The sequence below is a fragment of the Zonotrichia albicollis genome, chromosome 4 (genome assembly GCF_047830755.1).
Source record: "Zonotrichia albicollis isolate bZonAlb1 chromosome 4, bZonAlb1.hap1, whole genome shotgun sequence".
In the NCBI taxonomy this organism is placed as follows: Eukaryota; Metazoa; Chordata; class Aves; order Passeriformes; family Passerellidae; genus Zonotrichia; species Zonotrichia albicollis.
This window is the reverse complement of record NC_133822.1, coordinates 72,632,861-72,649,281: the sequence shown is the minus strand read 5'-3', so window position 1 is coordinate 72,649,281 and position 16,421 is coordinate 72,632,861. Positions and strand designations below refer to the sequence as shown.

The 16,421-nt window shown below is 44.5% G+C and overlaps 1 protein-coding gene and 1 long non-coding RNA gene across 2 annotated transcripts in view; both read right to left on the bottom strand.

Annotated features, from left to right (window-relative positions):
* PDE3A (phosphodiesterase 3A) overlaps window positions 1-1,786 on the bottom strand; it is a 205,044-nt gene extending 203,258 nt beyond the window's left edge. Inside the window, exon 1 of the mRNA XM_074540093.1 lies at window positions 705-1,786. Coding sequence (XP_074396194.1) covers window positions 705-1,472 — 768 coding nt within the window. The 5' untranslated portion in view covers window positions 1,473-1,786. The remainder of the gene's footprint in view (window positions 1-704) is intronic.
* A 2,055-nt stretch (window positions 1,787-3,841) lies between these two features.
* LOC113458583 (uncharacterized) overlaps window positions 3,842-16,421 on the bottom strand; it is a 46,818-nt gene continuing 34,238 nt past the window's right edge. Inside the window, exons 5-8 of the long non-coding RNA XR_012580149.1 lie at window positions 16,223-16,349; window positions 14,763-15,821; window positions 13,470-13,543; window positions 3,842-12,628 (exon numbers count right to left, since the gene is read on the bottom strand). This is a non-coding gene — a long non-coding RNA (uncharacterized LOC113458583). The remainder of the gene's footprint in view (window positions 12,629-13,469; window positions 13,544-14,762; window positions 15,822-16,222; window positions 16,350-16,421) is intronic.

Genomic DNA, 16,421 nt, shown 5'->3' with positions numbered 1-16,421 from the left:
TTCTTTCTCCAGCTTTTTTGAGGTGTGCAATGAAACGAACGCATCTCTGGTAATAAAGTTCTCACTCAGCCATTCCAATCACAGCCTCGCAGAGGAAACAAAGTTGAGATAAATCGCGTGTGCCTCGCACCGGTTCCCACAGCCAGGGCACAGCCGGAGCTATTGATTACAGCACGGGAACAGCGCTGGGGAGGCAAAGTGCAAAGACGAGCCTGGGCTGCCGCCCCGATAAGGGACTTCTCCCACCGCGGACAGCCGAGCTGCTCGGCTCACACACGCACACACCCCTTTCGAGCTTAAAGCAAGTTTTAAAAGGCTGAGGTACCTTTCTAGGAAACTACAGCTTTGAAACAGCGGGGTTCCTAAGTGATGCTGGGAAACCCGAGGGCTGCGTTCGGGGCAGGCTCCCACCGGCTCCGGGAGCCCAGCGGGCACCGTGCACCCCAGCCCTCCCTCTGCCAGCTTTAGGAAAAGCCGGCGCCGGCCACAGCTGTAAGGGAAAAGCACACCCCGAGCCCTCTGCCTGGTCCGGAGAGCCCGGCTTCAGCCCGGCTTGCCCCGGCCCCGTCCCGAGGCGTCCCGGGGCTCTCCGCGCCGAGCCGGGCAAAGCCGGCACCGTGCGCGGCCTCCCCGGCCAGGAGCGGCTCCTCCGCCGCCGCCGGGACCCCCGGCAAAGTTTGGAACCCGTCTCCCCGCAACCCTACCTGCTCCCGGGGGATGCAGGGCAGCGAGGTCCTCCGGTGGGTCTTGTTGCCGCTGCCGCCCGACATCTCGGGGGAGATCATGGAGCTGGACCGCCGCCGCCGCCTGAGCACCGGGGCTTCGTCCGCGGCCGGGGGGGCGGCGGGAGGCTCGGCCAGCGGGGCGGCCCGCCGCGGGGGCCAGAGCCGGTCGGCGTAGCCGGCCAGAAGGATGCCCAGCAGCCCCAGCAGGTAGGCCAGGTAGGGCCGCCAGGACGCCGGGACCCTCTCCAAGGCGACGAGGGACGTGGTCTTGGCCGCGCTAGTCACGGCGAGCATGAGGACGCCCTGCCTCAGCTTCAGCACCAGCCATGTCACGGCGGCCAGGCAGCTCAGCACCACCCCCGTGGCGGCGAGGGAGAGCAAGTGATCCTCCTCCTCCTCCTCCTCCCCCGCCGCCAGCGCCGTCTGCGCCACCGCTTCCCCCCCGCAGCAGGCGGCCAGCAGCAGCAGCAGCAGCGCCGCCGCCCGCGGCCGCACGCCGCCCCGCACCGGGCAGCGCCCCGCGCCCGAGGAGGCGCCGGCCGGGCACAGGGGCACCGCGCCGGGCGGCACCCGGCCCCAGCGCCGCTCCCCCCGCGCCAGCCTCACCGCCGGGGCCGGCAGCGCCGAGAGGGAGCCGCCGCTCAGCGCCGAGCAAAGTTTCCGGCGGCGCCGGGGCTCCCGCGGCGGCGGCGCGGTCCGGGCGGGCGCCCCTCGCTCCGCCGCTGCCGCCGGGCTCCGCTCCTCCATGGGCTCGGTGGGCTCCCCTGCGCGCCCCGCGGTTGTTCGCAGCCGGGCAGGGTCCGGGAGGGACCCCGCGGTCAGCGCTCGCTGGCCGGGGGGCGGCGGGCCGGGGGCGCTCCCCGCCGCGGCAGCGCCGGCATTTCCTGCGGAGCGCCCCCCGCCCGCCCCCTCCGAGGCACGGGGGCCCGGGGAGCGCCGCGCCTCTCCGCGGGCTTGGGGCGGTAAATTAAAACGTCTTTTTGAAAGTACAGGACTGGGAGACACACGGAAAGATCCTAAGCGGTGTAAGGAAATGGTCTGGGGGAGAGGCAGATGTACCACCTCGGAAGTGCTGCTTAATTTCTAGGCCGTCCTTTGCCTTGCAGGCGCTCCCGGCAGGGGCGGAACAGCGCTGCCCGCCCGAGGGTCCGGCCCGTGCCCCGCGGGAAAGGGGAAGGAACCTCCAGGTCGTTGTGGATTGCGGGGTATGAGAAAGGACAGGGAGAAAAAGAAAAAAAAATAAAGTCCAGAGCTTTAAAAAAAAAGCAAATAAAAGGCCAGCGGAACCGCGGCAGAAGTTGCGAAGTCCTGCCGGGAGGGCGAGAAAGAGACCTGCGGGAGAAACTTGAACGTGAGCCTGCTAGGGAGGAGAAAAAGAGGACGAGCGAAAAGGAGAGGATTTCCCTCCTGAGGGCTGCAGGGATAGTGCTTGAGCCTGACACGGGAAAAGCGCTGCCCCCGGCCGGGAGAGGAGGGAGGCTGCCCAGAGCCCCGGAGCAAACCTGCGCCGAGCCAGCGGGACCCTCTCAAAGCCCAGCAGCGGAGCGGGCTGCTGGAGGCGATAACCAGGGAGGCTCAGGGGAAAACCGGGGGCTTTGCCGCTCCCAAAGCCGCCAGAGCGGCTCCCGGGGAAGGGCAGCCCGGCCCTGCCCCGGCGGAGCTCCCCGGCACCGGCCGCTGGCAGCCAGGGCATAAATCCGCCTGTCAGGGTCGGGGCAATTACGAGGCCGTAAAAGAGTCAGGAAGATGGATGTTTATGAGTGATTATTACGGGTTGTGTTGTTGTTTTAATAGGAAGCCCGAGCTGGAATCCCAAAGCCAGCGGGCTCCGAAGCGTTCTGGGTTCCCAGGCTGTAGCTCCATCCAAAAGCCGCTGTTTCCTTCCTCAAAACCTGCCTCGCTCTTTGCTCTCAGGGCAGACTCTGGCCCTGCCCCTGGGCTGCCCAAAATTGGCCTTCACACGAGTGGAATCAGGTGCGGACAAAGTCTGTGCAAAACCCCGAAGTGCCTGGAGTAATGTATTTAGCACTTAATACAAAGCACGGAAAAATACAATCACCAGCTGTGAAGTGACAGAGCATTAAGAGTCAGGAAACGAACGGATTAGAAAACAGAATTTCCCAGCCCTCCTTCCCCCCTTGCACATCTACAAATCACTAATTTGAGACAGATTTATAGCCTTTACATTTTTATTGGTGCATCTATCTGGATAGCATGCCTATCATCTGGGATCTGGGTGTCTGAAATGGTAGCATTAGTGAAGCATACTTGGGATTTTTATTAGAAATGGGTCATAAAAACTGACTCTGTCTTAAAATAATAGTTTTCCAGCCTAACTATTATGGAATATGGATTTATTAGTCATTTTAATGTTTGAAGCTTGGTTTAAAAACAACCTAGATATTGTTAGCAAAGTTTGGCTCCGAGGAATGGAAAGCCTCTGGTTTTTTTAAAGGTTAAGGGGCCAGATTAAGAACAGCTGGAAAGGTTTGGAGTTTATTCTGGTGAGACAGCAATCAGCAGGTTGCCATGCACATCTAGAAAAACATAGCTGTTCCATCTACCCTAAACATCAGCCTCCCAGAGACAGAATAGTAATACCCAGATAGTAATAATTACATTACTCTTTTCCACTATTTTTTAAAAATAAAAATATGCATCTTCCAGGTGTGTATAGGTCTAGATGCATCAGAACAAAATGCAAATAAATGGATATTGCAACACTGGATAGCACACATACAGCAGTTGCAAATCAGATAGATCAGACTTTTGACCTAATACTCCCTGCCAAGTAGCATTTGCTTACATCTTAATTTATCTCCACTTTGTTACTTTACACTTACACCTCCTGATACCAGAAATGTTGACACTTTAAATAAAATAATGAAAACAAAAAGAAGGACTAGAGGAATAAACACCTTAATGTTTTTGCTGCCACCCCATTTAGAATTATAATACATAGATCAAAGCAGATAATTGATATATTCTTTTAATTCCTTAAGCTAAAACATTAATTATTCTGTTTAGATTAAATTCAGCAGCTTTTTTTGTTGTTTTTTTTTTTTTTGGCTGGACACATTTTAGGTTCTTTCCAGTCTCACATGAAACAGACCAGACCTCCCCAAGGCATCTGCCACTTTCTGCACTGAAGTTGACACAAGAAAGTCAAATTAAGAGTCCTTTTTCCTGGTATATCCATTCTCACATCCTGCATTAGGTAGCATGATGAAAGTCAAGGCTCAAAAAGTCAAGGCACAAATTCTTGTGTATTGATCAGTATTTGCTGTGGCCTCTGCCACGTGGGATTTGATAAAAATACTAATTCTGCATGTTTCTGAATGAAACAGTGTAATTGTCAGTTACTCATCTACTATCTAAGGGTGTTTCAGGCACCTAAGTTGTGAAGATCTTTCATAAAAAAACAGCAGCAATTTAATTTTAGAGTCTCCATCAAAATCACTGCCAGGTGGGAAGGCATGGTGGGTGATGAGCCAAAGAGAACATGAATCGCACAGAAGATGAGAAATAATGACCATTGAGGAGATTTCCTGTGCAGGGACACACAGAAAGAAGGGGAAAGGCAGGAGTGTATGTATTTGTGTTATTTCATTAATGATTGGTTCCACTGGATTAGGCTGTCTACAGCTGACAGCTACTCCTTAAACAGTATGTTGAGCATGTAGTCACCTAAAAATTCTGTCTTCCTTCTCTAGAGAAGATAAATTCTGGAGGTTTCTCTTATTCTCTACCCCTGCAAATAGTCAAGAGCTCAAGACTTTCCTGAAGTTCTGGTGCTGCATCATTTTGGCACTTGCAGACTCAGCCTCCTTTTGATGAATAGGCGCCTATAACAACCCAAAGAAAATGGGAACCATTCCATAGGATGAGGTCACTGTATCAGTCATTCACCAGAGAAACAGCAGTTCACACTCCAGTGAAAAGCTGAAATTACCCCTTCTACTTTCTATTTGCAGCACAATCTTCCATAGTGTTGGTGGAGACTTCTTGGAGACTGCAAAGGAGAGAAACCCAGGAAGTTTCATGGGTTTCTACTGTCCCAGAAAGGTCTCTAAGAAAATAAAGGTGAACTGACTTTAACTGAAGGAAAAAAAAAAAGCAGAAGCAGTTTGCTCTGGACAACAAAGAGAAGGAAATGGATAGTGAAGAGAAGGAGGTGTAAAGAATTTTTGGACATAATCATCTATCTCAGAATCACTTCATCTTTAGTCACTGGTGAAGAAGATGAAGTGAATTTGACATGTCATTAGTAACAGTACTTTACCTAATCCTCTCCGGGGACTTTAGGCATCCACACAAAACACAATTCTCCATCCATAGGGAGAAACAATGATTTTCCCAACCACTGAGGAGAGGAGGAGAGATCTCACAATGGAAATGTGAGATCTAGCACAACTCTCAGATCAGACAACCAGCACTTGTTTTTTGTTTGGTTTCCCCACCCCTCCCTGCAGTCTCTTCTCATGCTGCTGCTGCTTTGTGGTCACAGGGCCACAGCTGCTCTGGGAAACCACCAGAAACATGTATAGCCACTTCCCATAACAGTACAAACTCTTCCCCCCAAAAACAGAGGTGCAACACAACAAAAGTCCCAAATCCTGCAGAAAGGCTGGGATTGAGCTGAAGTGAGATGCTCTTCTGGGGGTAAAGGAGCAATGGTGAAAGTGAAGTAAATTCTGCACCATGTCCTACTGAAGAGTGCCATGGGGTGGGGAATGATGAGTCCTGTTCATACATTTTCAGCTTTACCACTCTTGGTCTATACTTATGCTAATTATTCTTACATTTTTTGTTGATTTTTTTCTTTAATTCCTTGTCATTAAACTTTCCTCAACTTCTTACGACTGTGCACGTGAATAAGTCTGTATAAATTTTTATAATGCCACTGAATATTAATTGACTGAGTAAAGTTAAATTTGCCTAATTTGTGAAATGTACTGTGATTAAAACCTACACATGGTGGTAATGTTCTGGACATTAATGCTAGTTTTCTGTGTTAGGATATCAAATTATTTTACAACATTTCTAAGTCATTAAAATCCTCAGTAGTTTAGGTACTGACCAGTACATTACATGACAGATTTATCTGTTTACTGGAGCACTTAAAAATATGCTTATTTACAAATATGAGCATTTCTGACTTCAGTAGCATTTCACAGACTATCACATGAAATTCAATTGAAAGTTTAGAAAATTAAGATTTTTCATGTAACTCATTAAGCATCCAGAGTAATATATAGTAAAAAAATTAATGTGTGAGTTATCTCGCTGATTCGTGATTTTAATAGAGAATGTGGCATTGAAACATGTTTACTGTGTGAATTAGACTGTTTTTATACCATTTTCAGCAAAGAAATAAATAATATTATTTTGGAGTTGAGTGCAGGCATACTCACAACACCCACACTGCATGTGTCTTATTTAATTCACCATTTCAAGGTTTTCTTCATAAGGGGAATGTAAAATACATTACTGAGGTATGTAATGAGTAAAAATTAAGTCTTATTTTGTGGAGAACATCCACTTGATGACAAATCAAATTTATTAATTTATGAAAATTTCCATTGCTTTTCATTGTGGTGTGCACAGAAAGAATTCCAATTATTGTATTAGGAAAACAATTAGAATCCTCATGCACTGTAAAGAATAGGCTGATTCAGATTTTATCCAAGCACAGAAGTGAGTTTTCAGTCTCTGTTACACTTCCACCAGAGGCATTTAAAGAAAACACAAACTTTATGTTTTAAAATAAGGATTGTTCAGAATGGAAAGGATTACTTTTAACTTACATGAATGATCATGCTAAAGAGTAAAATTCTGATTCTGGAGAGGAAAGAGTGTGACTGGAGCCTTTCATTGGTTATATTTTGTAATTTTTATTTTTATTTTTTTTTTTGCCTATGTATCTTTCCTCAGTAGAATCACGGAATGGTTTGGGTTGGGAGGGATCCTAAAGGTCATTTCCTTCCAACCCCCTGCCATAGGCAGGGACACCTTGCACTACTCCAGGTTGTTCAGAGCCCCATCCAGCCTGGCCTGGAAAATTTCCATGGATGGGGCAGCCGCATCAGAATCACCCTGTGCCAGAGCCTCACCACCCTCATAGTAAAGAATTTTTTCCTAATATTCAATCTAAACCTACTCTCTGTCAGTTTGAAGCCATTTCTCCTTGTTCTGTCACTCCAAGCTCTCGTAAAATACATGTGAATGGAAAAATTTTTGATGATGCCCATGGAGGGAATCTCATTTTGAAAGAGTGATTCCATTTCATTGCAACTGAGAATTCACATTATGCAGAGGTTTTTGCTGCAATAGTGAATCCTGGTCAGTGGAAAAACCTGTGCTTTGAGCTGTGAAACAAACTTTTAGCAGTGACCTGATATTTTGAAAGAAATGTCCTATAGCAACATGATTGCAAGCACTCTGTTTGCTATTTTTTTTAAAGATGCCAACCTTCATAATACTTCAATGACCATCCCAAAATTTGGTTTGTTTATTTTTGCTACCATTAAATAATTATGCCATAAATTTATCTCATAAATTTAGGTTCAGGAAAAGAATAACTTCTTAACATTCTGTATGTTATAATCTTGAAGCCACCTGAAGTACTGGTTTTGAAAGCAAATATTCACCTTCTTTTAAAAGTAGTAATTACAAGTACACTGGCTGGTTCAAATCTGCGCAGGAGCCTCTGGTTATTTTGTGCTTCAAATGGTGTTTAGTTTTCTGATCACTGAATAAGTTTAACTCTTCCACTATTTCTCTTTTTTTTTTTTTTTTTGTGGTTTTTTTGTTTTGTTTTTTAAAGATTAACTTAAAAAACTTCTCACTCAACAGATTTGAGTGAATACATAATTTTTTGTCGGATGGGCCCCTATTTCTTATAAGATTCCATTTGACTGGACTATCAAGCTCATTGATCCCTAAACACCAAGTACTCTCTCAGTCTCTTTTTTTTATCTGATGGTTTTGTTCTTTTAGGTTTTTTTCCTAATTCTTGGAAATATTCTGTAGAAATACAAGGAAGTCACAAGTTCCTCCAACAGGAATTTCAATGCTCTTTCACATAACCTGTTTTGTTACAGTTCTGGGAGACAACACAAAAATCAAGATATTTACTAACCTGAATACTGTCTTTGGTGTCTGTTCCATTTTATCTTGTGTTCCAGAGCTAACAGTATCAAAAAATGTCTGCAAATTACTCCCAGTTTTGAGTAGTTCTGTAAGCACACTCAGTTTTATGCTTTCTGATTTTGTGATTTATAAGTATGTATAAAAGTGTGCAACTTTTTTCCTAGGAAATAATTTTCAAAGCATCTTTTCCTAGTAAGACTGAAAAAATGAGTTCTGCTTAAACAGCTGAGAAACAGAAATGTAGGCTGAAAGTCAATTTTAACTAGTGTCTTCCAAGGAAAATGACCAAATCTCTCTGAGTAAAGGGAAGCTAAGAATGAATACTCATTCTACTGATTAGCCAAAAAAAAAATAATTTCATTGAAACAGTTCTCACTTGACATGTAATGCACTCAATCAAAAGTACAGGCTCGTTAATAACTTATTAATGAAAATCCCCCTCTGAGCCATGTTAGGAAGTTTCTTTTAGAGTGAAAAATAAATGTAATGCAAAGCCTTAATATTCAAGAAACACTAGTTCTTAATTGATCTGGAATCAAATTATTGTAGCTAGATAAGTATCTAGAGATGCAAATAAGTATTTAGTGGGATTTTCAAAGATTGTTTACCTTAATGTGCCTGCATCCAAAAATTCTTCTGCTACCTCTACAGTGCTCTGCCTCTTGTGTTAAACCAGGTGCTAAAGTTTCACTTCTGGGCTCATCCAGGAGTGTTGCAGTGTCAGCAGAGCTGAATTTTCCGTGTCTAAGTCATGCCTGGAAGGATTCTCAAGCACAGTTCCTCCACCTGTGTCACCTGAGAAAAAACCCCAGAGGCATGTGGTGAGCACATGGGGCAGCTTCCCAAAATCACCACTCACCAAGGATGGAGGGCTGGGTAGCAAATTCCTCTCATTCTTCCACTGGGCTTTAAACTCCTGCCCATGGAATATTTTGTTCGTCTTGCCAGCCTTGATGGTGAATCTGTTTCACTTTGTATAAATAAATAAAAAATATCTGTGGTAAAAAGGGAGAAGCAGTGAGTGTGGCACCGCGGCCTTGTGGTAGGAACATTCAGTGAGGGGCAGAGACACCTGGATCCCAGCCCCTGTTCCAGAGGCTGGTTTATAGAAGATTTATAGTGTAAATGTTGAAAATAAGATTTAAAAAAAATATTTAAAATACATAAAGTAACCACTGGAGTAGGGACAGGTGTCTCCATCATGAATATCCCTACTTTTTGTGTTTGCCAGATTCCACAGCTCCATGAGCTGTACACCCAGACCTTCACATGGCCAGGAGCCACAATATACATTCTTGCCCCATGTGCTGGGCAGCAGAAGCTCTCAGCAGGGACTGCTGGTGGCTCTTGAGGAATTCCACCAGCCCAAGATGGAAATTTCATTTCTGTCTTGGGCTGCACTTTAGCCATGCAGCTGAGCCCTAAATCAGTGTTATAGCACCTTCAACAGCCTGGACAGCCGTGCTCCACCCCACAATACAGAGATTCCCTCATGTTGCAGCTCCTTCTTGGGGATTTGGTCCCAAGTGGCTAACTGAGAAACAAATATATATAAAAAAAAATCTGTGAAATGATTCTGGCCTTTGACACTGAGTCTCAGGGAGAACTAAGTCTTACAATGAAAGTTAGACTGGTGAACATTTACAGGCTCCCTTGCAGATGTCATCCTAGATCCTGAAATCTTGACATTTTTAATCAGCTCCTTTTAAGCACAAAGAGGATACAACCGAATCGATCATCAAAATATAAATCATTCATCCATTTTCATATCAGATTGCTTTAATACTGTCTCCCCTACCCACCACCAAAAGCAGCAAGTGACATTGTCCATTTCCAAGACTTTGTGATCTGTGAAGTATCAGAACTTCTGCAGATATTATGCAGTGAACACGTACAGATATTATAGAATATACATGTACAGATATTATGAAATGTACGTTACAGAATCTACATGGAATATTATGGAATATACGTGTACAGATATGGAATATACATGTACAGATATTATGAAATGTACATGTAAAGATATTATGCAGTGAACATTTACAGATGTTATGAAATGTACATGTACAGATATTATGGAATATACATGTACAGATATTATGCAGTGCATATTTACAGATATTATGAAATATGCATGTACAATATTAATGCTGCATGATTTCACACCTGTCATGAGATTATTTTCTTGGGGAAATGAGGAACTCACCTGTATGCTAAAGTGGCTTACAGACACACCAGAGAGTAAGCTTTAGGCATAGCACAGGTGGGTTTGACTCCAGTAAAATCGAGGGAGCTGCAAATCCCCATCTCAATCTGACCTGACACACACAGCCATTCACACCAGTGCAAGAACACGAGGAATTTTAACAGCAGCTTCGCTGAGCTTAATGAAATTAATTTCCTAGCCCCACTAAGAGCTGCAATTTGTTTGCAGGTCCAGCACAAGAACCATATGGAGAGAGGCGCAGAAGGACAAGTGGGCGGCGCGTGCCATGCTCACCATCTGTGCAGCAAGGCGTGCAGAGCCAAAGGAGGAGCAGCCCGTGGCTCCCACGGCTCAGAGCCTGTCTGACAGCCAGCGTGCCCCACAGCAGCAGCTGGCACACACAGGGGAAGGGGCTCCTGGAGCTGCCCTGCCAGGTGAGGACAGCAAGGGGTCGGCTGACAGTCTGTCTGATTACCCTGTTCTTCTAAGCCTTCTGATGTTTACATTCTTTAACAAACTGTCTCACAGTTTTATGTAAATATTGTTTTACATTGCTTTCTGGAGGAGGAAAAATCTGATAGACTGGTGACTTGTCCAGTGTCATTGGAGAGGTGGCACTGCCATCCTCCAATCCACTGTCACTTTTGAAAATCTAAATATTGAAGTCAGAAATTTAACTTTCTTCTTGTTACCTTAGAAGTTCCAGTGTCCGCATCGTTTTATTTTGTGTCCTATAGTGGGTGAAGACAAATGCCTGAGAAGTGGAAGCCTGTGTTGAGAGAAGGGATAAAAACTGCCTGAGCGATGTAGATTGTAAAGGCATAAGTGACCCAGCAGCTTAAGATGCTGACATGAAAGTTTTCATTGCAATAGAAAGCCCTGCATTTACTAAGAGCTGGAGATTTTGCCCGAGGCTTCACAACCTTATAATGTAACATTATTCCAACTGCTATTGCTTTCTCAGCAAAAATTATAAAAATAAAAACACATTTTAAATCCTGTGGCATGTGTTTCACCGAGATTTATAGGTGAACCTATCCACTGTAGAGCTGTGTTCTCAGAGAACCTGCCCTGCACCTGCAGAGGGCTGGGAGGATAATTGTGAGCATTGAGAGCCTACTCCAAGTGTTCCAGGAATGCAGAAATTCCATCTCTGGCTGGCTGGCCTCAGGAGCAGGAAAGCAGCAAGAGGAAGCGCTTGTGTTTGAGCTGGCATGGCCATGCAAGCCCTTGGCTGGCCAGTGCTGGCAGCTCCTCGCCCTCTCCTTGCCTGGGGCTGTTGCCACAGACGGGCAGAGGCAAATTGCACAGAGTTTCTGGGGAAGGCTGAGGTGCTGAAGGAAGCAGGGTTGTGAAACAGGAGTGCATGCAAATGGAGCATGAGGCTCAGAGGACTCGTATTTCCAACTCAACACGTTCCAGAGTGCTTCAGGAAGATTAGGTGTCACTTCTGTGCTTGGATCATGAAGATTTTGCATTTTAGATTTTTATCATAAAGGGTATGCAATAAAATATTCAGCAGGAATGTTACTGTTTTGTGTCTTAGGGTTTCATTGCCAAGACGATTAATAATTTTCTTTTTAAACAAAAAGGATTAAATAATAGTTAACCTTTATCTATTGAGTGACCAGCTTTGGACTTCTGTTTTCCCAGTAGTGGAAACATCCATTTTCACATCCTCTCAGCATGTTAAGCAATACTAGGAAAGCAATCTTAGAATTTAGAGCAAGAATTTTCACCTCAAACCAGAAGCCTTGATACTTACAATTGTGCCCTGTTGATTTACATACAGAATAAATTCTAAATCAGTTCTTTTCAGTTCCTTCTCTGAATTTTCTTTTCAGAAGAGCAACATGGATACACGGTCAGTTTAATAATAATAACAATAAATAAATCTTGGTCAACCACTTCCAACTTCTTTTTCATTAATTCATACAAAACTGTCAACTGCAGTGCTTGATTTCAGAGGTCTGAAGGAGGGAGGACAGCATTATTGCAAATGTATTATTGAAAGCAGGAATATCTCTGCTGAGTTTCAGAGAGGCATTTTAAGATTTAAATAATGAATCCTCAGAATGAAAGGCAGGGCCTGGGTGACACAGCAGTGACAGGCACAGGGACTGATCCTGCCTGGTTTGTGCTCTGTCAGAGCTCACTCCTTCTCACTCTGATATGGAAAACGAGGGCTTCTTTATTTTCTGGTGGAAGTCCTGTGACATGGAACCATCCATCCCTCCTGTCCCACTGGGGCAGCCCCTTGAGTTTGGAATGGAGGGTACCCAGGGCTGCAGCTGAGTCTGGGCTCTCAGTGGCACCACGTCGCTGTCCAGGCATCCCTTTGCTCCCAGACATTTGAAGGAAGGCTTTGTGGATGGCCTGACAAGCTGATGTCCTTGTGCTTTCACCCAGATCCTTTCACTCCTTGAGGAGGAAGCTGATGAGCCACTTTGGAGGACTCTTCTGGAGGAAGGAGAAATGGAGGAACCATTCACTGAGGGCAGCTGCTCTCACCAACAGCTGAACTGCAGATCCTTCAGCAAGGCTGCAATGCACAGAAGGGCAGATGAGAGCTCCAAAAGAGAAATAACCCCCTAAACACTCCATTTGCATTGTTTATAGGCCTATTTCAGCCAAATTAATAATGCGATATCTACCACTGTTGTTAGTAACTACTAAGGCTTGTTTGAGAGATCTTTGCTGTTGTTTTCTTCAAGTTCAGGAAGTTGGCAAAAGCCAGTGAAGAACATTTCATTAAGGACCATTAAGGATTAAGGACCAGAAAAACCTGAATGATTGATTAAGAGAAGGTTTGTGTGAAGTAAGTGAACAACAAATAACCACTGTGGATTGAAGTCCTTTCAGGATCAGGCTTTGTTAACTGGCACTGCCTGAATAATCATTTCTAAAATAAATTTAGGGGATAGTCTAGCCTGACTTAAAAATCTGAAAATTATTTAGAGATCTTTATTTTAAGTTCATCACCTCTATGAAGTTCTTGATAGGACACAGATAAGTGACACTGCTTAGTTTGCCCTTTGTTTCTGTGGCACACACCAGAGCCTGGCAGTTTTACCTCACTGTTTGCTGCTTCTTAAGAGCTCAGGATTTGGGTGACTCTAAATTTCTGAAAAAACATCTGAACAATTAATCAGAAGTTTTATCTCCTCCCTGGTGCCTCTGTGCAGCAAATTAGTTGTTCTCATGTGGTGACCAAATGTGGGAGTTGGGATGTACCTGTGACTCTGTAGCATCTCAGAGGGGCACAAGTGACACCTCATCTTTCTGGAGGGGCACAAATGACACCCAATATTTCTGGGGGGACACAAGTGACACCCACAGAAGGCAGGCAGGCAGCAGTCATTCCATATTTACCCCATACTTACCCAGCCAGCAGGAGAGGTCTGCATCCAGGGCACTGCATGATCTTCTTTTGCAGCCTACGGGTTTCATTGTGTAACTAAAAAAATGTGAAATGACAGGCTCCAGTTTAGGATTTAGTCTGTTGCATTATTAAAAAATCCCCTTTAATTTTGGAAGCTTCTAAATGTACTCAGTGCTGTGTGAAAAGAACCCAGAATCAAGAGATCATGAGCTAGACTTGCAAAGTTTCAAAAAATGCTCGACTTCCTTTGACTGTTACACAATATTTTTGAAAATTTACTTGCACCTCTTCTAATTAGCAATACCTCATCCTAAGAAAGTAATGTTTGTGGGGTTTTATTCTCTTAATAATCCTTTTCAAATCCTGTGTAATTTTTTCTTGGCTTTAGGACATGAGCAGGGGCTCCAGCCACATTTCAGTTCATTGCTGGCTAAGTGAACCTACATGCAGTGTACCTTTTTAGAAACTGAAAATATATACATCATGTGAAAAAAATGATTTCTCTCTTAATTAATAAGAAAAAAGTCAACAACAACTGAGGCTGCATTTTGAGTAAAAGAATATATTAGACACATTTTTTGAAATGAGATCTGCTTTTCACAAGTGGACATTGACTGAGATTTAAGTTGCTCTTTGGGAATGTGAAACAACTCTGAAGTTGCTCCACAAAGACTGATGAAATAAAGAGTATCTGGGCAGACAAAGGAACAAATCCCAAACATTTTAGTTCTCCTTTTTCCATCTATCTGCATTTAGTTGTTTTAAACTGTGATCTCTTTATGACTGTAGCATGATTCCTTATTCCCCCCAGAGAACTCCTTGTAATTTATATTTGAATATTTTAGCAATACAGCATCCCCACAATAATTACAGAAGGACTTATTAGTTAAAACAGGGCCCTGTATAGGAGAAAAGCAATATTTTCCTTTAGGTTGCTAATAATAATTGCGCTCCAGTACTTTACAGATGCAAAAGAGATGAACAAATCTTGGGGTGGAGAGTTCAGCCCTTCCTTTCTGTGAACTGGGTTTAAACCTTAAGCCAAACAAAACTGTGAATTGTGAGGTGGTTTTGATTTTACTCTGTAGTCAGCAGCTGGCTCTGAAATCATAAATTGCTCAAGTCTATCAGAGGTATTTTAAGACAACCTCTTAAATGAATCTGGGGCATTTCAAATTCGTAATGAAATCTTAACCCAAACAAGTTTCATAGGCAGCAGATACTGATCTAAACACCCTTGATTTAAAAATAAATAAAATAAAAATAGGCATTTCAATCTCAAAAATGAAGTTACCTGCAAAGTTCAAAGCATGCAGCAGTGGTGAATCAGGAAGCTATTGGCTATTCGCTCTAGGTACGATTTAAAAAGCTGAATTTGGCATCTGCTATCATTTCAATGTACACAGGAAAACTTTGAAGAGAGAACTGTGGGTTGAGGGCCAGCCTAGGTGCAATTTGTTCCTTGAACAAACAAAATGTCAGTTTACACCCACACTGTGGATGCCTTTGTTACATTATCTTACAGAAAAACTGAGGGGACTTCTGCTAAAGCACTGAGTAATCACAGACTGTTTCCCACGTGTGATTTGGTTTTCTTGAGTGACTATTAATAGTCACTCCAGTAACAATTAATGTATTTAATTAAATATCAATTCAATTACATTCCTAAGCATGCTCACAGCTATGTTTAATGGGACACAAACTGTGAGACAGGTACTGCAGAGGGTGGTAACTCAAAGTCTAAATCACAAAAATCTATATTACAAACATCTTTTAAAGAATCACATTTACAGAGATCTTTTAAAGAATCACATGTGTAAAGGCAGTGAATTAATGTGCTGGCTGGGACTTGCTTCTGACAGGTCCAGCTCATTACACTCAGACACCACTGGCACAACTGAGCCTACTGGGAGCCTGAAAGTCTCTGAGAACCTTCAGAGTGACATTTGGGATAACAGGGCTGAATTTCAGCCATGCCCACTTGCTGCACTGTATTTTTGGCTGCAGGCACATGCCAAGATCAAATTCCCAGACTTTCTCCGTGCCCGAGCAAATATTGTTGGACCCAGATTCGGAACAGTCACCGAACACAGACACAGCACGTCCCTGTGCCCAGCTGCTGTCACACACAGTCCCACGCAGGGCTGGGCACCAAGGGGTGCTCCTGCAGCTTGGAACAGCCCGTGGCATGGAAGGACAGCATGCACCCACTGCTGGCATGCCAAGGGAGAGAATCCAAGGGTGCCTTGATCCTGGGGTGATCGCCAGTCAATCCTCAACCAGCTGGGGGAGAGCAGACAGGCAGCAATGTAGGGACCAGCTCAGCCCCTTTGGATACCTTGGGAAGGCTGTCCTAGAACAGAGAATAGACAGAATTTAACAATAAAGCAGGGATTTATTCAAAGGATCTCCTCCATGGATCCCCCTTGGGCAGCACCAGAGCCCAGCCAGGGCTGCACCCAAGATGAACCAAAATGGCCCCAAAATGCACGGCCGGGCACGGGCTCTGTCCCTGGAATCAGTTCTGCTCCATTTGCACCTTGCAGTTCATTGTCCCATTCCAGCTTTAGCCCAGGCAGTCCCACCCTGCTTGTTTTTCTCTCTCCAGCCCACGGGGTTTGTGCTCCTGGGCTGAGATTGGGATCATTTGTCCTTGGTGCCCAGCTGGAGCAGGAATTGTTTTGAAGACGCAGGAAGTGAAAAAAAGAAGGGAAACAAACAAACAAATTTCAGCCAAAAGAAAAAAAAATTCACCTGATGGTACATACTGATGAGAACAGAGGTTCCCAGTTAGTGCTTAGATATCATCACATCTGAGACTGAAATGGAGATATTCCTGGAGACCTGTAACAGCTTTGATGGTATCTGGGATCTTTATTGTCTTTAAAATGAAGAAAAAAAATAAAAATAAAGGAAACTGTGTGAAAATGAAAATGAACAGATAGAGATCCAG